The 27966-nt window shown below is 45.9% G+C and overlaps 1 protein-coding gene across 1 annotated transcript; it reads right to left on the bottom strand.

The window, feature by feature from the left end:
• Nucleotides 1–101: 101 nt before the first annotated feature.
• ANKRD13A (ankyrin repeat domain 13A) lies at nucleotides 102–27841 on the bottom strand. Its single transcript, XM_037156160.2, has 15 exons — nucleotides 27472–27841; nucleotides 20946–21078; nucleotides 19699–19823; nucleotides 17525–17570; nucleotides 16308–16451; nucleotides 15240–15429; nucleotides 10642–10708; nucleotides 9277–9358; nucleotides 8234–8295; nucleotides 7362–7492; nucleotides 6902–7059; nucleotides 6113–6226; nucleotides 4750–4910; nucleotides 3063–3130; nucleotides 102–2377 (listed from the first exon to the last, which is right to left on the bottom strand). Exons 1-15 carry the CDS (start codon nucleotides 27565–27567, stop codon nucleotides 2182–2184), a joined length of 1773 nt encoding a protein of 590 aa, XP_037012055.1. The 5' UTR covers nucleotides 27568–27841; the 3' UTR covers nucleotides 102–2181.
• Between the last annotated feature and the right edge of the window lie 125 nt (nucleotides 27842–27966).

A 27966-nucleotide genomic window follows, 5' to 3' on the forward strand; every position in this document is an offset into this window, starting at 1 on the left:
GGGCATTTTAATGCTCCAGTAACACAAAACGGGAAGTGTGGCTTCAGTTGGTGACTAGGAAAACAGCGCGAAAGGAAAAAAGACTCAAAGGCGGCCTAGGATACCGTATGAGCGTCCTCTAAGGAAGCAGTCTTTATTCGCATTTTAAAGGAGAGTGAACACATAAATGAAAAACGCTGCAGACAGGCTGACAGAAAGCTCAGTACCTTTTTAATTGACTTTCCTGGACAAAGTCATCAGGAAGCAGAACAATGGAATGCAAACAAGAGAATACCCACGGTTCACCTTCGTAAACAATGTGACCTAACTGCAGCCGTTCCCAAGACGTGTCCTCACTCAAGGTAAATACTAAGTAAACAAAATGCAAAGGTACATATTTGGAACAAATGTGATGCTGCATATACTGGCCTGGTGTGCAGAGAAGGAATTTGGATCAGACCATGACAAAAGAGACAGGTTATATAGAATCAAAAGTACATTTCTTGCCCTGACCCGTGTGGCTCAGTTGGTGGGATGTTGCTCTCGCAGAGCGAAAGGTCGCTGGTTCAATTCCTGGTCGGGGCACATGCCTAGGTTGCTGGTTCTTTCCCAGGTTGGGGTACCTATGACAGGCAACTGATCAATGTTTCTCTCCCTCTTTTATCCCTCTCCCCTCCCTTCTCTCTAAAAATAAATAAATAAAATCTGTTTTTTTAAAGCACATTTCTTTTTGGCTAGGAACGTTTCACTGGCAATGCTAACTGTGTAATACAGATGTTAACCGGAACAGTCACTTTGCTTCTCTTCCCCTCCCCAAAGAAGCCCAACAGAGAGGAAACTGACGTGAAACAGAGGAGGATATTGTTTACCAGGGTATTTCAGTGCAGCCTGTGGGAATGAATACACAGAGCCAGCTGGAGTGAGGGTACCCTCAGCTGTATTCTCCAGGGTTCTGTATGACCTGTGACAGTTATTTACAGAAGGGGTTAGACAAAATAGTTAATCACTAAAGGTATCCAAAAAAGGCCTGAGAAAATCTGGTTAAAATGTATAACCTTGTATTGCTACTGATGGGTATAGTTTTTATATCTTTTAAAAATAATAAAAAGATTCTGTTAAAAAATATATTTATCCAGAAAGATGTTGATTTGAACTCTAAAAAGCAACATGGAATCATCACTTTCCCTTTTGGATGCAGAGCCATTGGGTTCCATTTGTAGCTCCCTTTCTGATTTCCACCCCTTCTTCTCAAGTGAGCTGAGGGCATGTACTCGGAGGGTCTTCCTGGACCTCTGCGTGGACATCCCTCACCAGAGATCGCATGGAACACACACACTGGTTTGGTTCTGTGCTGTCTGCTGTTTTGGCCGCCCGCCCACTTGAAGCTCGGGTTCTCCCAGGCGTTCCTTTGGGGCCAGGATTAAGCTGCTTTGGATTTGGCCTGGAGGATCCTGTTCTCAAAGGAACTCCGACAAATTCAAATCAGATCCCTTAATAAGTGAAGTGAGGTGGTTTGAAATTATTAGTAACTTTTAAGGCTAAGGCAACGTCCGTGGTCACTAGTATATCGTAATTTGAAGCATGTAGTTAACCCTAATCTCAGAGATCCGGTGCACCTCTCCTCTCCGACGTTAGCTGGGGAGGGATGGAATGACAAGGTGGAGATGGAAGAGGAACAGTGATGGTGTCCTAGAAACCCTGTATAAAGGTAAAACCAAAAGAGCAGATCGGCACAGGTAATCCGTTTCTTTGGAGAACTGTAAAGAAGTACCAAAAATTCTCATAAACCACACTCTACAAAGGCTGCTGCTCTCGTGTATAAAAGCACCCTGACTCTGCAATAACTTGTTTTGTTATCACTCCTTGGTAAAGATCAACATACAAACCTGCGGGGATTGGGGTACTTGTCTAAAGCTGGTAGAAAAAAATGTGACCTGCAAGCCAACATAGCTCATGGAAAGTGACAAGGCTCTCTTCTCCTTAGCCTGGAGATGTGGCCTGCCCATTCCCAACCCCTTCACTGGGGAGTGTTGCAGACAGACCAGGGAGTGCCTGGTCTTGCACCTCTGCATCAAGAAGGGGGCAGCTGCCATCTGCTGTGCGCAGGAGAGGTGCAGCCTCTCGGCCTCAGGGCCCTGGCATTGTAGCACCCATGCGCGCAGCCCAGAGCCCCTGCTTTGTGCAGCCCTTGGGCAGAGAGGTCTATTTCTCAGTGAGAGACAGCTGTAAGACTTGCTGGAGCTCCGCCTCCTCTTCCCGGAGGCGGAGCTCCCGCTCCTCCAGCTCTTTGGCAGAGAGCTCCATGGCCAGCTGCAGCTCGCTATCAAAATGGCTTGTCTCACTTGAGGCACTAGGGCATAGGCCTTCGGAGCTGGTGAGGAGGCTTTCCTGGATGGCCCTGGTTGGAAAAAGAGGGGGAAAAACAGTGATTATCATCATTGCCATGGCAGCAGCAACCACATTTCATAGCTGCTTGCCAAGTGCATGCTGTGCTAGGTACTTGACATGCACTGTGTGCCTGATGCCATTCAGTCCCACATAACTCTGGGGGCCTAGGTGCTGTGTACAGGTGAGAAACCTGAGGCTCAGAGAGGTTAAGAAACTTGCCCAAGATCACCCAGCTACTTAAGTGATGGGGCTAAGAATTGATGTTGGGTCTATTTTGAAGCAAAATCCAAATTATTCAACAGATTTTCATATATGCCCAAAGTTTTTAAAAAATGCTTTGTAAAACAAAGCTTTTCGGCTTCCTCCCTTAATAAACTCTAATCATCTCTGGCTTTTCCCCAAAATGTCATCATCCTTAAAATTCTATAAACTTCCCACTGAGGGCATATAGACCCTATGGGGTCACACACAGTCTTTGCAGATCAGACCAATCAGAAAACATATATTTCCTTGGGGCCCATCTGCCAATGGCACTGGCTTGTGAAAAAGTCAGCAGTTCTATCACCCATTCCTGGAAACTCGGCCACAGAAGGAAGTAGAGCTACCTAGTCAAGTCTCCCCCGCCAGGCACCATGTCACGCATATGAAGTGCCCGTGTCAACCCCTGTGTGATCATCAGGAGTTGTGGCAGTTACCTCTCATACTGGGCATCATAGACGTGTGTCTGGCTGATGTTTCCATTCGAAGCTGGTCCTGAAAGGTCCTGGGAAAAACAAATGTTCAGGATGTGAATACCCTTAGAAGGAATAGGTGTCATACCGATAAGGAAATAAAAGCAGCGAGAACAAAATAAAAAATATTTACATGCTTGTTATTGATAGTGCTATGTTGAAAACTAACAGGGACTTGGGTTATCTTTAAAATGATACCTCAGTGCCAGGTAGGATATGGTACACCACCTTGCTTAATAGCTTTTCACACTCAACACAAAGTCAGTCCATTAAAGGCAGCTGTCCTTGGGCAGTTTAAATGAACAAAGAAGGTGCTTCTTTTAGAGCAAGGTGAGAACACACCCTTCACTACGGTCATGCACCACATTAACAAAGTTTCCACCAATGGGGGGCCGTGTAGGTGACGGTGGTGTGCCATGAAGCCTGGTTGTACAGCAGGCTATGCCATCTAGGTTTACATAAGCGTGTTTTGTGATGTTTGCACAATGACAAAATCACCTAATGATGCATTTCTCAGAAGGCACCCCCATTATCCATCGTTAAGCAGTGCATAACCTAATCTGTCATCTGTGACTTTGGCTACTCCCCTTTGCAAAACTATGGTCAACAAGGTTTATGTAGGTATTGGAGGAAAAGGTACAGAGAAAGAGAAGGTGTACTGGACTGACAGTGATGTCCAGGGGCTGTGCCTTCTCCCAGGGGGCCTCCAAAAGGGGCCATGCCTGCCCTGGGGTCTGGCCTCTGGCCCAGCGGCCTCAGAAGACTGAATGGCTCTGAGAACGGCCCCATAGGGAGGCAAGAGTGGGGCCCATGTGACTCAAGCTCTGAGACTTGAGAATAAAACCAGAATGTCCAAGACCGAGCCTGAGGAAGCCACAGGAGGGAGGGGACAGAAGGAAGAACCACATAAGAGAACAAAAGGCAACTGTTCTTAATGCTGGTCTGTCCTGTTCTTAGCTCTACTTTTAGCTACAGACTCAAAGAGTTTGGGATTACACCCCTTCTACCAGACTAAAACATGAGGAAAAAAATTCATGAACCGGCCAACACTTTCATCACACCCTTAACTGAGCAACCAAACACAGTGACTGGTCTTCCTGGAGGAGGAAGTTCAGGTTAAAATCCACACAGCTTCTTAAGGGACTGCCAACATGCAGGTTAACATTCTAGAGAAAACAGGACTGTGTAAACCAGCATGGTTTACTGTCTCGGGGCCACAGAATCACGGCGCATACCCCAGAGGATACACAGTTATCGGCTACATGGGTGAACACAAGGACAAGGGAAGTCTGTCGGGAGACACGTCGTGAGTGCTTCTGACGGGCCGCGCAGACTGTACGAGAGATGCGTACCTCACACAGGGTGGGGCAGAAGCAGGTTACTGCGTGACATGTTCACTCGGCATGTCACACAATAAATAACAGCACAAGAATAAACTGTTTCGTGTACTCACAGTGTAAACCTACTTTTGCCTCACCCTGCATAATAACCTTTTGGAAAAGACCAGGTGTAGAAAACATAAAACAGTCTCTGCAAATACCATAAACAGGCCAAGGTTGTTATTCAAAGTAAGTCTTCCAGGTCAGCTACACACTGAGGCCAGCGCGGGGCGAGACCTCCCACGCCCTGCCATTGGTTCTGATAAAGGCACCTGGCTCCTGCTAGACTCCAGCAAGCTCTGCTGGATGGCGAACTGCATGATGTCGTAATCTTCGTCCTGCAAGTGCACGTTCTTGCCGTTGTCTTGAATGTGGTAAGACTCAGGGATTTCAAACACGGACTGATCGACCTCGAAGTCTGCGGCCGGGGAAGCTGGAACACAGAAGGTGACGGGTTGGTGCCCAAGTTCGTGACATAAACCTCCATTTCACCTTTGGAAACACATTTTTAAGTTAAAGAAATATTACAATGATTTAAAGTTTGCTACTATGTGAGAGAGATTTTGAGGAATAACCTTGACCAACAAAAGTACCAGAATACTGCTTTCCTCTTTTTCCTTACTTTTCAGTAATAAAATTAATGCAGTCATTAAAAAAATTCAAAAGACTCTACAATGAAAAGTGAATACCTCTCTCCCTACACCCTTTCTCCTGTATCCAAATTCCAGAGGTAACAGTGTTTGACTCACGTGTCCTTTGAGGAATGTGACGTGTATATACACAATCCTATCAACGTGTCCTTTTATTTTTCCTTTGTTCATTATGACATACAGTGAACATATAAAAGACAGTATATACATATCTGTCAACTTGAAATGATAATATAAAACAAACACCTGCGTAGGTTTCAACTAGCCTTAGACACGAAACAAATTTTACCACAATTTTTAAAAACTGAAAAAATTCAATTATATTTCTATATAGTAGGCAAGGAGTCACTGGAAAATAAAAATTAAGAAAATAGATCCATTTACAGTAGCGTCCCCAAAATGTCAGGCCAAGGAGCCTGAGGACACTGGGGGTGGTGACAGAAAATGCTCCACACTCTGACTCTGGTGCTGGTTACATAAGTGTAAACAGTTGTCAAAATGCATTGACCCGTCACACTTAAAAGTGAGAGCATTTCAGTGCATACACATTATATCTGAGTAAAGTCATCTTTTACGAATATGCTGTGCTCTTGCCCTGGCTGGTGTAGCTCAGTGGATTGAGCTCAGGCTGTGAATCAAAGGGTTGCTGGTTCAATTCCCAGTCAGTGCACATGCCTGAACTGTGGCCTCCCCAGTGGGGACCATGTGAGAGGCAACCACACATTGATGTCTCTCTCCCTCTCTTTCTCCCCTCTCTAAAAATAAATAAATAAAATCTTAAAAAAAAAAGAATATGCTGTGTTCTTAATGCAAGTAGGGTCATATATATTCTGAAATTTGTTTCATTTAAACTAAATCTAAAGTTTTCTTGATTCAGCACAAACATCTATTTTACAAGATACTCCAATTTCAAACAGAATAATAAGTATAATGACTAAAGGGATGCACTTTTTTTTATTAATCACAAAACCCAACTTTCTTTTACCTGCATTGGCCTTGGTGCCTTCCACATTTTGAGATGCAGTTTCCTCAGCAGTGCTACAGCCATTGACATTTCCAAAGGTAATCCTCGCATTTAAGACATGAAACAAGGGGATTTCTAACAAGATAAAAGCTTTTGTAAATAACTTGACTGAGAATACTGATAACAGCCATCATTTAGGAGTCAGCTGTGAGCGCTTACTATGCTGGTAGCATGCCGAGTACTTTTTATGAGTGGGATTTCATCCAGTCCTTCCCAGTACAGACAGGAAAACTGGGGTTCAGCGAGGTCAAGCAACTCTTCCTAGATTACAGTGAGTGAGTGAGCGATCGAGCCAGGGTTCAAGGGTCATGCATGTACAACTATCCAAAATGTAAACTCCTCACAAGTCCCATGTATACGGTATCAATATTACACATACTACTTCAGGCCCTAAAACACATTTATGTGTCAAAGGCATATGGTATCACTTGTCCTAACTACCTAATTGGAGGTTCCACTTAAGGTCTGATATTGAAACAAGGACTACGTCACATTTTATGCCTTTGACACCTGTCAGCACCTTCAACAAATAGAACCGAGAGTTGGGGCCTCTCCTAATTTTGATATGCACAAGGACCAAGAACCACGACACTTCTTTAAGCCAAATCAGACCAGAGAACTCTGACCCCCCTCTGCTATGCCTGCTGCGTGCTCTTTGCGATTAAAGGGCCCCATTTCCCCGAAGCGCAGTCTGTCCACCCGCAAAAAGGGCAGAATCTGCAAGTGCCCCTGTGGTTCATTTAACGGTACCTATTTTGACAGGAAACCCAGGCGGGAACTCCAGTTTGATGAAATCTCTCAGTCTCGCAAAATGAGCGCTCGTTCTGGCCATCAGGTCGATGATGGGAATGACCTGCTCCACGAGAGACAGAGGGAACTCCTCGCACATCCACAGCGTTGCTTTGAACCTGCGGGGTTGATGGAGAAGAGACACGGCCATCACATGATAGCAAGCACGGAGAAATCGCTAGCTGGTGGGAGCCATTTCATCTGATCTGCTGAAGCTTGCTGGCAGTAAAACAAAGAATTCTTATATCCAATCTATATTCTAGTAAGAGGGTCAATCTACTGTTAGCTTTTGTCAAATAATTTAAAAATTACTTTCAAAGGAGCGGGACAGTGGAATGACAGAAAGTGACACCACAGACCAGCACGATTCTGAAACAAACAGGAGTCCACCAGCTGAAAACGGCCATTGAACCTCTCTTACTTCTGCGTGCGGATTGTCAGCTCTTTCGGCCTCCCGATGTCCCTGTCCCTCAGGTCGAACTCTGCGTCGAAGTACTCGTCCGGCGTGATGGCCGTGGGGTTGTTGGCAGTGGCGCGTTCTGTGGTGAGGTCCTGCGGAGCCGGAATGCGGGGGACTCAGAAATGCCGAGTGAGGCTCGCCCGTGGAGGCGGAGGGCACTCAGTCTCTGAGGGGACATGCTAAGCAGCTACAGACCGGGACGTTCGAGTCACTGACATGTTTTAATTACATTACTGCACAGAGCAAGAAAATCTACAAAGGTTTCCCAGACTGCATGGCAAGTCTAAGAGATTTCTCCATTTTAAAAATCTCTCTCCACTCTCCTTTGCATTTTTATCTCCTGATTATGAAAGACGGAGAGAGAACTATGTGAAAGCTCGCGAGAGCAGAAGGACTTGGAGTTTATGTTCCAGCTCTGTCATTCTCTGGCTCGTGACGTCAGAGAAAGGTGGTTTCATTTTCTTGACCCTCAGTGACATCCGTTGCAGGACTTTCCCAGTTACTGTGAGGATCCAGTGATGCTCAAGGTGCTCTGTGAAAATGTAAAGTCCTGAGTCCTTTTTAATTTCCATTTTTATGGAGAGAGGCTAGTGTATAATGCATAAGAGAGAAAGCACCTGAGTTCTATAATTGCTACCCCTCCCCTAACAGTCTTTATTTTTAAAGACCCACTCATCGAATTCTCTTCCAGGAGAGTGTCTCAAATTCCAGCCAGGGAGGACTCCTTAGCCTTTACAAAGGGAGCGGGCTGTTCAAGATTCTGGAAATGCCATCCCTGGCAGAGAAAAGTTATCACCTGTAGGCTGCGCTGAAAGCATGTTGCTTCAACTTACCCCTTGAGCCCCGAACTGGTGTTCCACGGTTCCCAGCAAAGATTCCAGTGGGTTCCTGTCCGCTACAGGGGGGAAAAGTTTAATGTGTGATATCATACTTTACTTGTGACGGCAGGAAAAGATTCTCACCATATCTTCAAGTCTCTGATTCAAGCTACCTGCATCAGGAAATCCATTTACATTTACGGGCAGGGTCATAAAATCATCCACCATACCAATCAGCTAATTTATTTTCTGCAGGACACTTTTTATGAGGATCTCTAAACTGGATGGATGACAGTTACAAGAATTAAAGCAGAACAGTGGAAAGAGGTTGGATTTGGGAGTGGGCCAGATCTGGATTCCAATCTCATCTTGGTTGGTCACCGCCCATGTTCCCAAGCCTCAGTTTCCTCCTCTGTCAAGCTGCAGTAAGTTATAACTGTGGTAGTTATAGTTAACAGTAGCGGTGGTGGGAGTTACAGTCAACAATAGCAGTGGTGGTAGTTACAGTTAACAATAGCAGTGGTGGGAGTTAACAATTACTATAAGCTAGCCACATACTGCAGGCACTGCTCTAAATATTTAAAGTAGTAACTCATCTAAGCCCCCAATAACTCTAAGGAAGGTCCAGGAGCACCTCCATTTCATTTTTGAGAAAACTGAGGCACGGCGGTCAGCAACCTCACAAAGCCATAGAACCAGTCGCTGACGGAGCTGGGACGTGGCCACCACGTACTGGCAGTGTTTTGACTCAGAGCCCAAGTTCTTTCATCGAGAAAGTTTGGACCAAATCACTCATTCCAGTGATAAATATTCTCCAATAACTTTTTCTACTTTTCCATCCTACGCTGTACTTTATAACACATAAACAAGCCCTCGCGAATGGCTTTAATTACAAAGGAACCCAACGAAGGAGATACAGCTCCAAGAATGAGTCAAACCAAGGGCATTTTTATAAAAAGGAGTCAGGGTGCGGATTAGCACAACCAATCACATTAACCCTCAAGCCAAATAGAGCCAAGAGATGTTCTCTCTAAGCTTAAAAAGGTGTGGAGGATTACCTTTGTATCTCTTTTTTTCTTCCTCGGTCAGATGTTCTGTCCGTATTTTGGTTACCACACTCACATTATTTACTGTGTAAACCTTGAGAGATGTGTGCAAGAGAAAACAGTGACACAGGGAATCAAAACTCAAAAAATAAGCATAGCAAGAGCAAGAATGCTGAAGCCAAAAAAAAAAAAAAATCCAGCAAAATAAAAATGAGAAATGGTTATCATTAGGATCCTTCAGAGAAAATACACAAGCGATCAGCTTAGAAATGCATCAGCAGTCACTTTGCCTCTCTGAGAGTTTTAAATACTGAGGAGTTAACAATGACAGGTTGCGTCTCCCTACGGACCCTTCTTGTTGCTAAATGCTCTCAGAGAGTGCCCTGCACTTAAGCCCCCCCCCCCAATTTCTATGGTGCAAAGGCATCCAAGCCTATACTGAGTACTTCTACTGACTTCCGGTCATCTTATAACAGGACTGACTTAGCCATCTGCTGGGCGGAAGGAAAAAGGAATGAACACAAGGTTCTCTACACTGAGAATCTCTACAACCAGCAAGTCACTATTTTAAAAAGGGATGCCGGATATTGGCAAAAATTACTGTAACTACCAGAGTGGATGCTCTGTTAGCAAGGTTCACTGGGAGTGTCTAGAAAATCAAATTATCTTGGTGAACAGAGAGTTAACTGTATCTGCCATACGTTCAAAGGTTCAGGAAACACACACTCAGCGCTGGAACTACCGTTACTGAATGTATCTTGCTGACGTAAACTTTCTTTGAGGCTCAGAGGTCAGCAGAGGACCCTGTCTGGCTCCTCCCCCCAGAGCCATCAATCCGTGCTGGACCGCAGGACCAAGGAAGGGCCAGGAGACAGGGCTGTCCAGAGGACAAGACGCCAGCTGTCATCTCCACTGTGTTCTAAATTCACTGATGTCACGTAAGTGGGCTGTAAGCTAATTGGTTACAACTAGGCTAACAAAAAAAGGGGGGGACTCATAAAAGCCACTTTATGATTCTTTTTTGAAACACACTCAGGTTATTAAAACAATCATGTTAAGTCTAATGATTTCTCTTTTCTTTCTCTCTTTCTCCCTCTCTCTCTTTTCAATCATTCCTATCAGAACAACTGGTAGCTGTACTCATTTCTCTACAACACTGTTTCTCTTTGGCATAACTAGAGACCTCCTTGGGACATGCTATCCCATTTTCTGAAAGTCAAATAAGATAAAAAAAATCCAAGTGACAGACACACTAGACAGTACTTAGTCCCCAGAGCATCTCCATGGCATAGATGCATGACAAAATCTGAACAGACTCCTCATTTGCATAGAAGCTAAATTGCTATATTAAATCTTATTTTAAGAGTTTCCTTTTACCTTTGCTTCGTAACCATTAACAACTTCTGCTTTATCTGTCCTCCAGCCCCAGAATCCGGATTTAGTTCTGATAAAAAGTGAACACCACAAATTTCTACATGTACAACATGCCATTCAGATTTATCTCTGCAGCCTTTACAGTTTCTCCCCCAGCTTAAGTTACTGAAGGACACCTGGAAATCGGCCCAACTGTCCACCAAAGGATGTCATCAATGACAGGTGGCTTAAGCATCCCCTGCCCCCCCCCACCCAGCTATTAATCAATTTGCCTCACCCCAGCATAGAAAACCTCTGTTCTTGGCTTCTTTACAAAAACTGTCAGCACAGGTGACAAAGGTGGTGACATTTATCGGACAGCTGTCCTAAAGAAGTGAGTGAAGATGACCAGCGTCCCAGGGCTCGCTGCAGGTGGTATCTGGGTCAAAGCATTTATCTGGGTCATCTTAACTATGGGCACAGATGTCAGTGGCTGTCCCCATAAGCAGCTACATCTCAGTCGAGGAATTCTTAGAACAAGGAGGCAGAGACCATCTCGCTCCTCGGGAGAGAGGGAGTGGGGCAAGAATTCGTCACTGTGGCAGGCTGCTTGGAGAAGCCATCCATACCTGCAAAATGGCCTGGGAGTCAGTCCCACGTTTTATCAGGCTTGGTGCAGCAGGGGGAAAGGATGGTAAAAAACAGTTTTCCAGCCCGGCCTTTTTTGATCCCAGCTCTGTGGAACTGCTCTGAAAGTAGCCCCGCATCCCAGCAGCAACCTCAGCATTGGTACAGTGCCCGAAAACCCAGTTATTCCATTCTACACACTTCTGGGAAAAATGCATTTAGGAACCAAGAGTAGCCAAGAGGCCAAGATTCTTTTTCAAAGCAGCACACCCTGGGAAATGCTACCACTCACAGGGGAGGCCGGTAAGACTGCCCTGCTGTCTAGGACATCATGTCCTAGCCCCTCTGTGACTGCTGCACTTGGCCCCCGTGCAGGGCAACTGCCTGCCTTTTGCTCTGACCCTGGAGTGAAGGAGGGTATCACACAGGAAGCTCCAGGAATGGCAGCATGTCAGCCGGCTCACCAAGAAGGCAGGCAGTTATTTGCATACTGTGGTCCCAGAGAGTTTTTGCCTTTCTATTAATGGGATTCGGTAGATGAAATTAGGCCAGACGGAGTGTAAGGAGTTTTATGTTTGCATTACAGCCACTCAGAGAAAGGGCCCAAAGCTGTAATTTTCCCATTACTCGTTCATAATTAGTACACCATGACCCTTGGAGGGAAAGAAAGAAATCCTAAAGGGATTACACAAAGTTCTAGCTACGTCCAAGGGACATTTTAGAAACAAAATAATCCTCAGGTTCAGGGGGCTGGGGGTGGGGGGTCACACCTAACTGATTAATAAACCAGAACACCCTCTTGGTTACTGATAATTGAAAACCAAGATATTCCTTTCGGTTAACAAATTCAGTCCTCAGTTCCTTGTCTGCCACGAAGTCACTAGATACTGCAGTGGGAAGTAATCCTTTTCTGCACACAGTCGTCCGAAGCACCAAAAGATGCCTCGGTCGGCTCTACTTTGTCCTTCGTGTGCCGGGAAAGCAGAACCGCGTTCTTCTCCCCGGGAACCACCCGCTCCTCACTCACCTCCATCTGCTCTGTCCATCATGCTGACTATTCCACTTCCTTTTCCATTCCCACTCTCTGACAGGCTAGTTGTGTTTGTTTTTCAAAAAATAAAGAACTGTTTTGGCTGGTGTGGCTCAGTGGATTGGGCTCTGGTCTGCGAACTGGAAGGTTCGATTCCCAGTCAGGGCACACGCCCAGTTTGAAGGCCAGGTCCCAAGCTAGGGGCGGGTGAGAAGCAACCAATACATGTACGATATCTTCTACACATCAGTGTTTCTCTCCGTCTTTTTCCCTCCTTCCTCCTCTCTTTAAAGGTCGATAAATAAAATAAAGAACTTATTTTGATAGTTCTTCAGTAATGATGCACGACACTGAATTCCATCCGGTAGAGGCCTCTCCTTTGGGGGTAATCTGAACGAGTACCAACCCAGATGGCAACACCCACTAATCGGGCACCAGTTCCTTCACAATGTCCGTCCACTTCTCTGCCATCTTGACCAGAAGTCCTTGGGCAGTTTAGTTTTTAAGCTCAGTGTCTACAACCTAGTTTATAACCATAATCGCACTTGATTAACTCTACATGCAGAGGCATCTGAAAATGGTAAGGGAACATCCAGCTTCCCTCTTTCGCCATTTTCACCTCTGCCTGTTCCCACTGAAACCACCTCACCAAATGCCACATAGCAAGGGCTGTGGCTTGGAAGCTGCTACACAATTTGGGGAAAAGCTATTGTGGTGGAAGGGAATGTTTTGTCTAAGGTGAGCAGAGCATAATCTTTCAGAAAAGAGAAAAAACCAAACTGCAACCAGAGGGTACATATTGGGCCAAAATTTATGCAGGAAGGATGTTAATTTGCAAGCGTCAGCCCCCAAGTAACAGATTAGAAAAAAGAAATGGATGAAAATGACTACCATATCTTCCAAATTCAATCAAATGAATGCTCATATCTCCAGTAAGAAGTAGGTACGCAGCCCTGGCTGGTGTGACTTGGTGGACTGAGTGCCAGCCTGTGAACCAAAGGGTTGCTGATTATTTGATTCTCAGTCTAGAGCACATGCCTGGGTTGTGGGCCAGGTCCCCAGTAGGGGGTGCTCGAGAGGCAACCACACATTGATGTTTCTCTCCCTTTTTTTCCCTCCCTTCTCCTCCCTAAAAATAAAATCTTTTTTGAAAAATTATTTAAATAAAAAAGTTAAAAAGAGAAGTAGGAATGCAGTTTTTCTATGTAGAAAACCTCACATTCAAGAGTGCCTGAAATCATTACTCAATGGCTGAGAAGCTCAATAATCACATCATTTAATTCTGAGTACCACAAAAAATAGCAGCTGTCTTCTAGAAATTCTCTCAGCAACCCAATGTCAGTAGTAAAACAAGGATTAGCTCGAACTATTTGAGAAATCTGTGACCACACGAACACTAAATGCGACTTAGTCCTCAGGACAGAGGGAACATGCCCTCATTTCCCATCCCCTCCTGTGGGTAACAGCCAGTAACCATCACACTCACTTCAGAAACTGCATTTGGGAACAAACAACTAGCACCTCTGCTGAGGAGCCACGGGAAACAGTGGTTCTTCTCATGACCTCTTAGGGTCATGGACCTCAGACACTTCAGCCCTAAGTCCACTGTTCTTTTCTTTCCCAGTGGAGGGAACAGACACCTGGGGGGAAGAAGCCACGCCCAGAGCTGCTCGGGTAGTTAGCAGCGCTGCTTCTGATGCTCAGTTCTTCCAGCTCTGGTCACTACTGCAGGGATGCGGCAGTGAGGGCAGGCTCCTCCATCTTCCAGCTTTGCGAACAGGGCCCTGAGCCCAAGGGCCCTCCCTCCCTGTCTGCAGAGGTGCATGCCAAAGCCTGGAGATGTCTTCCCAAGACCTTGACTGGTGAAGCCTCGGTCAGTCCCTAAACCTGGCTGTCCCTGGAAAACAATGGCCATCAGCTGGGGAGGCTGGTGATGGGGCACTGGTCCTGCCTCAGCGGGGTGTCCCCACCAAACCAGCAGCACACCTGGTGTTTTGGTTTTCTCTTCTGCTGCAATAAATACCCTCGATCCACAGCTGGATCTAAACTACAGGAAAAGGGCACTTAACCAGTCTTATATTTGACTAAACAGAAAACTCACAGTTCTGTCAATACATTTTATATTGGAAACGAGAAAGAAAAGGAAAAGGAGGGCAGTTAGTACATGTATGAAGAGAAAAGGAAGCCTAAATCCGGGATAACTCTGCCCACAGTAGCTCATGTTACGCGGCTTTGGTTTCCAGAGATCGGGATGTGACGTCCTAGGCAAACACTGAGGGCTCCTACAGACTCCCCCGGTTCAGCATGTTCCGTGGTAGAAACACTTAGGATGGGAGCTGTGACAGGGTCTACCTCTCTTACGAAGGCCACACACACCTCTGCACAGCCCAGAGGCGGGTGACCAGACACAGCGTTCCCACCCGGGTTAACTGAGACACAGGCCTCTCTGAAGTTTCTGCAGGTAGAATCTGGAATAGAACTGAAACCCCTCTGGGCTCTTGCTCTAAACTATTAGGCCTCACAGTAGCGGAACTGGGAAGTGAGAACCCTATTTAACTATATGAAATGTGTGAACTTGACTAATAATCAGTATTATCCCATTCGAAAGGGGATCGATTCTAGCTCCTGGAAACTCAAAGTTCCATGGTTTAGGAATTAGGGAGCCTTGTGGATCCCCAAACACCAAAACAAAAATAAAACTCAAGTAAAATTCATTAGAAAGGGCCCATAAAAGAATATGAAGACATTTCTCCAAGATTCAACCAATGTGCTGTACAAATGGCACACGATGAAGGGTGTCAGCTCTGGTTTCCGCCTGGTGACAGCAGAGACTCACTTTCAAACACTGCTGCTTAAACTGCCATATGAGGAAAATCCCAGTCCACCCCCAACTTCCAATAACACACATGCCACTAACGATGGCAGTGAGGGATGAGATAACAAAACGCAGAAGCCAAATTCGTACCTTTCAAAAGCAATATTTTTAGTATCGAGGCTGGTGTTAATGACGGGGCTTGTGAGCCGCCTCTCAACTTCCCTGCCTGTTGGCTTCATCAGGTCCAGAGTGAGGCGCTCCATTTCCTGTGAAAGGTCAAAGTGTTCCGTGGTGACCACCTTGTCATCATGGTTGACTTCCATCAACTCCGCCCAGTTGTCTGTTCATGGAAACAAGGGCACAACTAAGCAAAATGCAAGTAAGATGCAAAAACAAGAAAGCCTCATGCGTTAAAATGCACCATCTTTCCAATTTTCCTCCCCGGGACCGTCTGCTAAAACCTAAAGACTATTGGTTGTTAATTACCTACTTGCACAGGAATTACTCAGCCAACTTTCCCCAACTCAGTAGGCTCTGGGCCATCTTCCCCAAAGATGCAAACTTTCAAAATAACTGGCATTCTTTGTTAACAGTACATTTATCTGTGTACCTCTTAAAATATATGATTGGCCCTGGCTGGTGTGTCTCAGTGGATTGAATGCTGGCTGGTTCGATACCTGGTCAAGGCACATGCCTGGGTTGCAGGCCAGGTCCCTGGTTGGGGGCGTGCAAGAGGCAACTGAATGATGTATCTATCTCTCATGCATGGATGTTTCTCTTTCTCTTTCTCTCTCCCTTCCCCTCTCTCTCTAAAAATAAATAAATAGATAACTCTTTAAAAATATGATTACAAAGTATAAATTGTTTATGCACGACACTGGGTGAGCCATGCCATTTCTCACCCTCCATAAGGGCCAGGGGGTCATGCCTGATTATGGAGGGAATATAAAGAGATACAAGACAGAGGCTTGTACCAAAATGCTCAGAGACATGAGAAGATCTATGTCAAGAGGTTAACAATGTTGGGTGGTGAATAATACACAGAGAAGAACTACACAGATAAGAAATAAGACAGGAATTGAGAGATGGGTAACTAAAGAGAATAACAAAAAGATGCCCAGGAAGGATCAGATAAGGCACATGAATGTGAACTTGATTTATGGTTAAAAATCATTCTCATTCAGCATGGGCAGTGATTACTGCAACGGCCTCACTCACCTTCTCCCTTAAATATGAAGCTGCGCCTCCCTCTTATCCAGCTCATGTTCTCAAATCCCAGCAACGTGATATCAACACGCAGTTTGGCACCACTTTTCCAAATGCGACAGACGTCGTTCGGGCATATTCTGGAAACCAAGGGCACTGAAGGAGAGAAGTGCGACACTGAGAAAGACCTGAGGGCCGAGCGGACCCGGCCCAGGAAGTCAGGATTCTGACTGATTAACAAAAGGATGGGGGGAGCAAGATGGTGGCCGCCACACTTTGACCCAGGAAGTCACTCTATAGCTCTTTGTAAAACTGAAGATCTGTGTCTTGTCCAGAGAAAGCTCAAAATGGAATCTCGATCACAAAGTGAGCCTCTCTCGTTGCCTCCCATCACAGCTAGAGCATGTCCATCTGGCCTTTCTGGTCACACAGGCTACTCTTGCCATATGCCTGTGACCTACCACGTTGTCATACCCACCATTCAAAGTATCTACAATGTGCTGCCTTTTAACAAAACCTGAAACCAGAGTGCTTATTTGCAGTAGAAAAAACTGCATTCATTTCCTAGAAGAATCTGAAGTTCTCTTGTTTTACAGTTTTTCCTTCATGTCAGTGCTCCATTACAAATCTGACTCCTTGCCTGAAAGGGAAGTCTGGAGGTGAAAATGGCTGAAAACTGCGGATTAGGAACTGTCATGAGCCAATCTACAAGAAATAAAAGTAGAACATCCACGAACATGACTGCCGGCCAATTTGCCTTACATCAGAATCTGGAGAAATACATCCATTTTGTAAAATAACAAGCTATTCCAAAATTCATCTCATCTTCCTCCTTAGAATAACAAGTTTAAAAGAATCAAGCTGAAACACATAAGGAAATGAGTAAATTATGGTAAATCTTACTAAAATATTAACCTTTTGAGAACAAATAATGTGGATAAATGTCAGCTTGAAATGACAAAAGGGACGAAGTTCTCTACATGTTCTATTTATGGATGCTTGGGAGGCAAAGTCCTGCGTGGGGCAAAGACTAGAAGGGACGCACCCAAAGCATTAACAGTAGTTCTGCTTAAGTGGAGGTTATAGGTGACTATTTTCCTTATTTTTTATCTATGCATTTCCTACATTAAAAAAAAAGCACATGTGACTTTTATAAAGGAAAAATAAACCTATATTCAGGCTACATAAATTTGGAAACAGGAATAAATGACAAGCCCGCAGCCACTCACCCCAGCTGGTGAATTCCCATTTCATCTGCACATAAAAATCCGGAGTCTGAAGGACAAAGGGGTAAAAGAAATTACCCGTGGTGCTATTAACTGAACACAAACCTAGTAAGGGGAAACAGGGTCTTTTAGTGGGGGGTAGGGGGTGAGAGGACCGAGAAAATAAGAAGAAACACACATTGCAAACCCATCAAAGTAAACGCTTACTTTATACTCAGGCTGTGATTTATTCTTGATATAAAGTGTCTAGACAGTTAATAAAGTTAACTGAAAGCAATACAGTTGGAGGGAGATAAAAGTCCAATCTGATTTAGGGCCTCGGTCGGGTTCGTAACAGTGACTGAAAGAGGAGCCTGGGAGGACGGATGAGCTTAAGGACGGCCAGGCAGTGTGCACAGCAGGCTGTGCAAGGAGAAAGGAACTCTATTCACACAGGGAACTTGACTGTAAAGGGCTCTGTGTTCCGGAAAAGTGCTTCACTTACCGGACCGCTCTGTGAAACCAAAAAGAGGCAGCTAGCCATCACTTCCCCAGGAAGTTGACATTTTCCTCTGGTTCACAAAAGACTTTTGCCCCCACTTTCAACTTTTAAAAGCTGGCTTTTTGAAGTTTTGCACCACCACAGCAACTCTGTTTAAGACGATTTTTGGACCTACCATGAATTCTTAAAGAAGGTTCTTGGAGAGCTACTTAAGTGCCATCCGACTTAATATCCACAGTTACCACCTGAGAAGAGAAATGCTAGATATTCTGGGTGTTTTTCTGCTCCCTCCTATCTCCGAGGTTTTGTCAAGGTTTTCATAGAAGCACAAGGCAGGAAGACTAAGAAACTACCCCGGTTTGACATGATGGGCCCAGTGATGGGCGATGGCGCTCTCTGAGGACAACGGATATGAAAGAGGGGCAGGTTTATGAGACAATGTCAACAGCCTTTGATGCCGATAAGCATGCAGGTCATTCATGGGCGGTCTTTAACTTCAAGCAGAAAACACAGTTCAATGCAGTGCACTGTTATGGAACAATATAAGTAGAAAGAGAGAGAGAGAGAGAGAATCCTTTACACTGAATTTTTAAAATGAGGAGTGACTCCATGTTAAATAAGTCATTCTCTGTTTTGTCAAATGGATAAATGATGTTTTTAGTTCCTCCTGCAGTGAGTTAGATAAGAGAATGATAAATCCATGTGAGCGTCCTAAACTCAAACACACATCTATTTTAAAAACATTGCATGTAACTGCTTCATTTGTCAGGGAAGGTGTCTCTGCAGTACGTGGAAAATTAGTATCTTTGGCAGGATGGAGTTTGCATGTCGTAGAAATGTTTTTTCAAAGAGTACTCAGATAATGGGTAGTAACTTGTCTAATTTCTAGCAAAATTTTTCCTTTTCTTAATGAACTGTTCATTTTTCTCAAGAAAGTTGTTCTGACTAATGTGATAAAGCCAGTTAGTGAACAAATATCGTTGGACGTGTTTTGGGAAGCTCGCTTCTGTGCACAAATTGAGAATAAATGAGGTGAAAATTGAACCACTCAAGCATTCTCGTCTCCTGCTGCCCTGAGAATATTATCCATGGTTGACTGGTAAGATGGTTTTTGTAGGTAAAAAAGTTATCTGAAGAATGGCAACCATCATCCACATGCCCCAGGAGCCTGGTGTAACTGAGCCCATATACTTGAAGTCACAAGACAGGGCAACCTCCCAAAAGCCAAAATGTGTACCTAAAATAAGGCAAGAGGTTAGAAGTCACAAAATACTGATGGCTAGACGTGACCGGAGTGACAAGAAGGGGCACGCAGACCTTTGAACCTCAGCAGACCCTGAGGTCATCCACCGATGGCCAACATGACCGTGCCCAAGATGACCTCTGCTTGGGATGCTACTTTTAAGCAATCAGGCACCTTGATATAATTTAACTATCTGACATTCATTTGTCTTAGTTCTAACTTTCAAGTAGCATTTCAAAGGGTAAGGCTAGTGACCTAGAAACATATTTGTGGAGGGCCTCTGACATTTAACAAGCTGGAAAGCAAGAGATAATGCTGTTTGGTATTCTGCACGTCTCACTCATGATCCATAAAACTCTCCCGGAAAGCACACAAGAATGCCACAGACTGTGTCTCTGGCTGCCGTACCAGCGTTTAACTCAAAGGAGGGCAATGCCATATGGTGACGAGTACCTCCAGAATCTTCTGGAGCAGCTCGGGCACTGCCTCGAGGGCCGTGGACGTGTGGTGGTAATCTCGGTGCTGCAGGACCGTGTGCACCATCTCAGGGTCCCCGGTGCTCACCGCCTCGTGCAAAACTGGGAAAGGCAAAGGTGGAAGGAATGTTATCGCCCACTGTTCTTGCACTTGCTGACAAATTTCAAAGCCAGCCTGAAAAATGTCTCTCCTACACCCCCAGCCCGGGACCTGGCCCACAACCCAGGCACAGGCCCTGACTGGGCATGGAATGGGTGGCCTTTCGGTTTGCAGGCCGGTGCTCAATCCACTGAGCCACACCAGCCAGGGCTTATTGCTAGCTCTTAAGTAGGTAAAAAGAGAAGAAAAGAGTATTCTTAGCCTCTTGATCAAACCCCTTTCATCCTCCCCTCACCCCCCTTTCTTACCGCTGGTCATGAAACCCTGCCTACGTCTTCAGGGAGCTGGCTTTCACTCTGTGATCATACCACTCTGGTTACATGGAGGTCAGGCAGGCAGGGCTCATGCCGGGACGCATCCTGGGTCAGTCAACACAAAACTACCCTGACCACGAGCAGGAGAACTTGCTCAAAAGGTGCAATGCCAGGATTTCACTGGAAAGGGTCACTTCTAGCCATAATTTCCTTTTGATTTTTCCTGTCCTGGTGGAGTCACTGGAGTTCCCATCACACGGCTCGGGGAGTTCTGGCCTCCCCAGCTGTGCGCGGTGGAGAGGGTCTGCACTGAGAGCCGCTTTCTGGAGGAGCAGTCGCTCCCCACCAGGGCTTCTGGCCCAGGACACAATCCTGGCCATTGTGCTGCTGCGGATCAGCCAGCAGCATCCAAGGCTCTCATCTCCTGGCCCTGTCCCTGAGCCCCGAGAGAGAAAGAGTCTTAAGATAAAGATGACTCTGTGGACAATGGTGATGCAGACTGGTCTTTATTTGGAAAGAAAAACTAAAACAAAAGGCTTTAAAAGACTTTTAAGCCCTGGCCGGGTAGCTCAGTTAGTCAGAGCATTGGGCTAATTCCACCAGCATTGCACATGCAACCCCCCATCATGGCACACACAATAATCAACCAATGAATGGGTAAATAAGTGGACCAGTAAATTGGTGCTTTCTCTCCCTCCCTCTCTCTCTCTATGTCTCCCTTGCTCCCTTTTCCTCCCTCTCCTTCTAAATAAATAAAATTTTAAATAAATAAAAATTTAAACAAATAAGTAACTTAAAAAGCATACTTGCCTGTCCACCCCTCGCGATTTTCTTTGGTGACATCGGCTTTATGCCGGAGCAAGACTCTAGCGGACTCCAAATGCCCCAAAGACACAGCAAGATGCAATAAGGTCCGACCTCGTGGATCCACAGCCTCCACATTCTGCAAAGTAGACACTGGCGTTCACGTCATCAGAAATATTGTATAAAAATGGGCCAATGTGTTTGAGAGATCATATGAGTATACAAGCAGAAAACGGTATTTAGATATTAATTACAGCCACGTATGGAAAAAAGAATGGTCGCACGTGGGCACAGCTGAGATATGAGTTTGGGGGCTATCAGTACAGATGAGAGTTACTGAGTTCTTCTTTCTATAGAGTTAAATGCCTAATAAACAAATGCGGGCTATAGGCCTCAGATCACCAACAACCACACTCAAATTAAGTCTAAATAAGGCTTTCTTGAGGTACACCCACCCTATGAAATGAAACATAGGGGATTTCTTAAGCACATATCAGCATTCGAGTGTAGAACAGGAAGTGCAGGCCTTTAATCAAAACTGAAAGTACAGAAGATAATTTGGGTTGGAATAAAACACCGCTTTCACTGCCATGTATTGAGCTCCAAGTGGGCTGAAGTGGCGACATCCATGGGTCCTATGGGCAAGGAGCATGATCTGCCGGGCCTGGATGTGGACATATTTATAGATAAATGCAAACACACACACACACACACACACACACACACACACACACACACACACACACACAATCAGTCCATTTCCCCTCGAGGGTTTCCTTCCAGGTGCTGGACATACCCATTTAGCTTTTCCTCTTCCTATGCCGGCCTGCCTCCTGGCACCCGCACGGGGTCTCCAGAGCCAAGAGCCTGTGATGGCGGGGCTCTGCCTCCCCAGAGCAGCTCTGAACTTTCTTCCAAGGACACAATAAACTGCCACGGGCTTTTGGAATATACAAACTTTAAGTGCCCTAATACTTCTCGGAACATGGGCTTTGTCTTGATTTGAGATGCTAGTTTTTGGATATGTACCTGCAGCCTCCAAAGATACCCAGAACATTGCACTTACTGGCTGCAGGGAAGGAGGGTAAGCAGCATCGAGGGTAAAAATAAACTGCTCTGTCCTGACCAGTGTGGCTCCGCTGGATGGGCGTAGTCCTACAAAATGAAAGGCTGCCGGATCGATTCCCAGTCACGGCACATGCCTGGATTGTGGGCCAAGTCCCCAGCTAGGGGCGTGAAAGGCAACCACACACTGATGTTTCTCTCACACATCAATGTTTCTCCCCCTCTTTTTCTCCCTCCCTTGCCCTCTCTCTAAAAGTAAATAAAAGATTTCTTAAAAAAGAATTTCATTAAAACAAAAAAAGAATGAAGTATTGATACATGCCACAATGTGGATGAACCTCAAAAACTTCATGTTAATCTGGCTGGCGTAGCTCAGTGGATTGAGTGCTGGCCTGCAAACCAAAGGGTTCCTGGTTCGAATCCCAGTTGGGGCACATGCCAGGGTTGCGGACGAAGTCCCCAGTAGGGGGCATGGGAGAGGCAACCACACATTGATGTTTCTCTCCCTCTTTTTCTCCTTCTCTTTCCTCTCTCTAAAAATAAATAAATACAATCTTTATTTAAAAACACCATGTTAAGTTAAAGAAACAAGACACAAAAGGAGAAAGGCCACATGTTGTACAATTCAATTTATATGTAATGTCCAGAATAGGCAAATCTATAGAGATCGCAAGCTTAGTGGCTGTGTAGGCCTTAAGGGGTTGAGGGAAATGGGGAGTGATTATAAGGTTTAGGGTTTCTTTTGGGGGTGATGAAAACTTTCTGGAATTTGATAGTGGTGATGGTTGTACAATTCGATGAATATACTAAAAAACCTCTGCATAATGAACTTTGATGGGTGAATTGCATGACAGGTGAATTATATCTCAATAAGTATACTTAAAAATGAATGTGGATATGTGTTTTCTGTAGCATATAAAACTGTGTCATCGATACATTGTTTGATGAGTTAATTCCTCTTGAAGGTCAGTTTGCTCTCTTGTAAAATGAGAGCAATAAAGAATGAGTTCCTACAAGGGTCAAGACACAGTGCCTAACCACATTAATAAGAACTAACTCTCATCATCATTACCCACACTATGCAGTTTCATATAAGCTGTCGCTTTCTTTGTAAAAGGGATTTGTTGAAATTTCATTACAGTTGATAGTGAGGGTTAGGGTCTTCAACTCATTACATGAGTGCAGTGAGTCAGAGCTTTCAGAATTTCAGTGGTATTCACTTTCGAAGCCAATCGTTTTTTAAGTTTCTTCAGTCCCCCATTGTACCAAATTAAAAATTCTCACCCCTTTTAACTAGAATAGTGCCCCCCAAAAAGGAAAGGAATGAGATTTCTGCACGTCTCCTTCCCATCTGGTAACTTATGCCCGCCAATTTTTCTCGTCGAAGACTTCTTCACCACCCTTCTGTCCTCCAAGGCAGTAAAGGCCGAATTTCGAGTGCAGGCTGCAGAACTAGGCCTGAGGCCCACTTCTGGGTCCCCCTGCAGCCTCCGTGAATTAATCAACCCCTCTATGCCCTGGTACCAGCATGAAGTAAGTGCTTTATAAACGATCACTGCCACCTGTCCGGGGGCAGCTCAGGAAACCGCCCTCATTCCTGGGCAGTCTCAGACTGGTCCTCTGCAGCCGTGGCCTGAACTAGTTCCCCGACTCCAAGTCAGCGGGGGGGAGGGGAAGGTATCCACAGGCCTGGTGCCCTGAGGCGAGCCTGAGCTCCTGGGGGCTGAGAGGGCTCTAGACTCTTGATCTTGGATGCCCGGCCGCTGGCTCACAGAAGGCCTCCAGCCAACAGGCACTGACTTGAATGTGTACTCAGTGGCCTCACCCAGCCTTGCCACAGGCCGGCCTGAGCACCCCAGGGTGGTTCCCTGTCGGGCTCCGAGTACTGCTGCTGCCTGGGCCGCTCCCTTCCTCTTGCCTGAGTTTCATGCTTTCACCCACTAACTGGGGGCTGGCCCGACAGCCAGACCTCATCTGCCACCCTCTACCCGACCCGGTCCCAGGGTTTTCCCTCCCCTGTCTAAGGTGCGCTGACTGACCTTCGTATCTGTCCCCTTTCCTTCGTTTATTCTCCCAGCATATGTGAGAAGGCCAAAGATGTTTAACAGACCTCTCTCCCTAAATGACAAATGACATAACCATAACACAAATCATTTCGACTGCACCAACCAACTTCAAGGCCCCGATGAATATTAAAGGCAGTAAAGCCGACAGGTTAAAAGGCACTTAATAAAATGTCCCTGCTGAGCCAATGTTGAAAGCTTGGAAGTGAGCTACTAAAGAGCCAACTCCAGTTACCAGCAAGACGGTGGGTTGAGGGGCTGATCCACACATACCCAGAAGCATGTACTTATCAGCTTCATCTGAACAAACTTGATTCTTTCTGTGCTGCTGTTGCTAGAACAAAATAAAATTCTTACAGCTACCAGTGTGCCCGCCTCAAGTCTCACTCGTGGAATGGAAGGAATGAAGGCACGGACAGCAGAAACTTACTGGCAAATGAAAACATTAAGTGAAACACCGGGTTTTACGGCTGGGGTAGTAGGAATGTTTTTGGTGTTAATCGTGCAATTCATATGTGTTCCTTGGAGAAAAACTAGGACATACATAAAAGAAGCTAAATATGGAGGATGATCATCGTAACAGCAGCCACTAAGGCAAATGGTTCTGTGCCCATTTACTCTGTGCCTGCATCTTCAGACGGGCTCTCTGCCTTATTTTTCCACAATCCTGAAATGAAGGTACTTTTAGTCAAAGAGGTATAGTGGGAGGGTTAAGAATACAGGATTAGGGCAGAGTTCAACCTTCTGGGTTCACACCCTGGTTCGGCCACTGGCTAAGTGTACAAGGGGGCCACTCAACCTCAGTTTCCTAATCTGTAAACTGGGGATCACAACATCGCCCACCCCGGGTGTGAGAGTTCAATCTAAAACCGCACATAAACCGTTTCAGGACAGCACCTGGCAAAGCAGTAAGCTTTCAGTGTTACTCGACCCATTTTTTTTACAGGCGAGGAAGCAATTCAACAAGGGTAAGTAACGTCCCCATTCTCACAACTTAATCAGCGTTGGTACCGGCCATTAACTCAACTGCCCCCAAGTCACAGAAGCCCAGAAGCCGGGGCAGTAGGCAGCTGTTTCGTAATCAACAAAGGATCTCAATAAATATGAAAGCAACAAAGTATTTCCTGCCTCATATTTTAATGATATCAATGACCAACTTCTTGACCCTGACCCAGTCACGTAATTTGCAGGGCCCAGTGAAAAGTAGAAATGCAAGGCCCCTTATACAAAAGTCATTATGAATTTTAGAACAGTAACAGCAGAGCATTCAATCCATCACAAGCCCCTTCTGAGCACAAAGTAGCACACCCTCGAAGCCAGTCCATCTCCACCCTTTCAAACAGCCAACTTTCAGGATGGAAACTGGATTGTGTGGTCATGAGTCAAGTTTCCACAGTCAAGATTTTCTTCATGAATACATTTTAACTACCTCTTCCCCAAAGGGAACAGGTATACTGTGCAATGATCTACAGTGATAACCAACAACAAAGTCAAACCCAAATAACTAGCAAGGCTGGACAGTCTTCCTTGACCTCCTCGACAGTGGAAGGTGTTAAGGACCAACTTACTCCAGGAAAATCTGCCTCAAAATTAGAATTTTCTCATCACAAGAGCCCTTAACTTTTTTCAAGTTAAGAGTCACAGAGAGCTTTTAATGAACACTTTTTATCACAGCCTGCAAGAAAAAGAAATTCAGCTGTGTCACATTTTTAGATTATAGACCAAGACTTTGTTCATATCCAACAAGTTTTCATACCGGTACAAACCGCAGTTTATTTAAACTCTCTTCCTCACCTCCAATGGCTAGAAAGTGGGCTGTTTTCGGAAGTCAGTATTGAAAGAGTGCGGCTTAATGATGATGATGAAATGCTCTATCAAATCAGATGTGAGTTCAGAGACTTTGTAGTTTATCTCGCTCTTTCACAAGAGGCTGGACAGCCCCAATACTGGGGAAGTGCAGATGTACAGTGCAGCGGACCTAAAAACCAGAACTGTTCAGCCATGTTTAAAGGGTCCAAGGTGAGATTCAGAGTTAAGAGCAAAAGGAGGGAGGACTCCCTCAGTAACAGAAATGGAATGAACCCATCAGGTATACCAGGATGCCTAATGGTGAATTATTCACCCCCTAGGCCTGATGTCATGAAGACTTGGGACTACAATAAAACTTTACTCTCCTTGGATGGAGAATTTAAATGGAAAAAAAAAGAGTGATTTTTGACTTTCAGTGGGTGTTCAGCAGATTTAAAAGAAATACAGCAGGGCACAAGAACAGGCTTAGCAGCAACTGTTCATCAAACAAGGTGATGCTGACTTCGTTCAATTTTCACCAACCAAACGACAACCAATGGCCCTTTCATCTAAATTTCCTTGACAACTGCAGTGTAGATTTTGATGTCTTAAAAAACCAGGGCATGAAGTCAACGTGAACAATTATATCAAATAACTATAAATCCTTATTCTAGCTGCTAAGCTCATTAGTTTGTAATCTGGAGGCACCAATAACTCTCAGAATTGTTGAGATGTCTTTAAAGCAGGGCTTCTCCCGCAAAACACTACTGACATTTTGGGCCACATAATTCTTGGTTGTGGAGAGCTATCTTGTGCACTTGTGTAGGATGCTGAACAGCACCCCTGGCCTCTCCCACTAGATCCCAGTAAGCACCCACGCCCCACTTGTAACCACCAAAAATGTTTACATTTCGGGTCGGGGGCGGGTGTCAAAATCACCTCCGACTGAGAACCACTGCTTTAGAAGGATGGCAATAAATAAAAGACAAGAAATCATTGTACCTCAGAACAATAAGGACTTTAAGGATCCAGGGCACCAGTGATTCTCAAACTTTGGGATGCATCCGTGTCTCCCTGGGCCGGAGAGGAAAAAATGCCTCGCCAAAGTTCACAGAGTTCACAGGGCGAGTTACAACCTGGACTGCAAACCCAACCAAGCCCTTCCTTACAAAAAGGGTGGGTGGGGTGAGGGGGTGTGTATTGTTCTTCTCTCTTTGGGATAGGGAGTGGATCCTAACTGGTTAAAACCGTGCGCTCTGGAACAAGCCGGCCGGTTAAAACCCCGACTTGGTATTTAATAGGCGGGCGACCATGCACAAGGCACATACTCTCTGGGCGCCTGTTTCCCTTTTCGTCGAACGTAATCATAATAGTACCTACTTCCTAGGACTGTTGCAAAGTCAAAGATTTAATGTAATAAAGCTCTCGGCATAGGGCCTGGCACACGGCAAAAGCTCAGCCCTGTCCTGTTATGATTACTGTCCCACGACTGAAGAACTGTAGGGGTCTGCGTAGCCCCGACCGTAGAGGTCTGGAGAGGCACTCCGGGGGGCTCCAGAACCTCGGATTTCCCCCTCCTTCCCTCACTGGGGGCGGACCCACGCCCCGCCCCTCACCTGGCCCCGCAGCTCCTTCTCCAGCTGCCGGTAATCGTTGTTCCAGACTAGGAGGTGCAAAGGGAAGTGGGCGCTGATGTCGCCGGCCGAGGACATGGCGAGGAGGCCGCTGCCGGGCCCTCGCCGCCCGCTGTTCAAGCCTCAGCCCCCGCGGGGTCTCCGGAGCCCGCCCGGCGGCCGGAGGGGGAGCGAGAGAGAAAGAGGCGAGCCAGTGAGGGGCGCGGTACGCAGCCCAGCGGCCTAGTGGGTGAGGTTTGGGGAGCGCGGGAGGTCGGGGGGGTCGGGTCGGGGACCCGATCGACCGCGCCCACCCCGCGCCCAGCTGCGTTGCCGCCCGCGCTGACAGCTCGCGAACCGACTTCTGGGGACCGAACTGCCCCAAACGGGGAAGTGCTGGGAGCGAACCATCGCACTCCACGGCGGGGGGGGAGGCGAGACGAGCCACCCGGCGACTGGTTCACCCAGTTCCTCCCACCTCCAACTCCACAGCAGCAG

The sequence above is a fragment of the Artibeus jamaicensis genome, unplaced genomic scaffold (genome assembly GCF_021234435.1).
Source record: "Artibeus jamaicensis isolate MK-2021 breed Jamaican fruit bat unplaced genomic scaffold, CSHL_Jam_final contig_525, whole genome shotgun sequence".
Classification (NCBI taxonomy): Eukaryota; Metazoa; Chordata; class Mammalia; order Chiroptera; family Phyllostomidae; genus Artibeus; species Artibeus jamaicensis.

What these genes read in the sequence shown, in the direction of transcription:
- ANKRD13A (XM_037156160.2), bottom strand. Translation starts at nt 27,567, where the DNA reads ATGTCCTCGGCCGGCGACATCAGCGCCCACTTCCCTTTGCACCTCCTA. An exon ending in AAATCGCGAGGGGTGGACAG is followed by an intron (nt 19,824 to 20,945) that starts GCAAGTATGCTT and finishes TGCCTTTCCCAG; the next exon opens with TTTTGCACGAGGCGGTGAGC. An exon ending in AGGCACCAAGGCCAATGCAG is followed by an intron (nt 4,911 to 6,112) that starts GTAAAAGAAAGT and finishes TCTGTGTTCCAG; the next exon opens with CTTCCCCGGCCGCAGACTTC.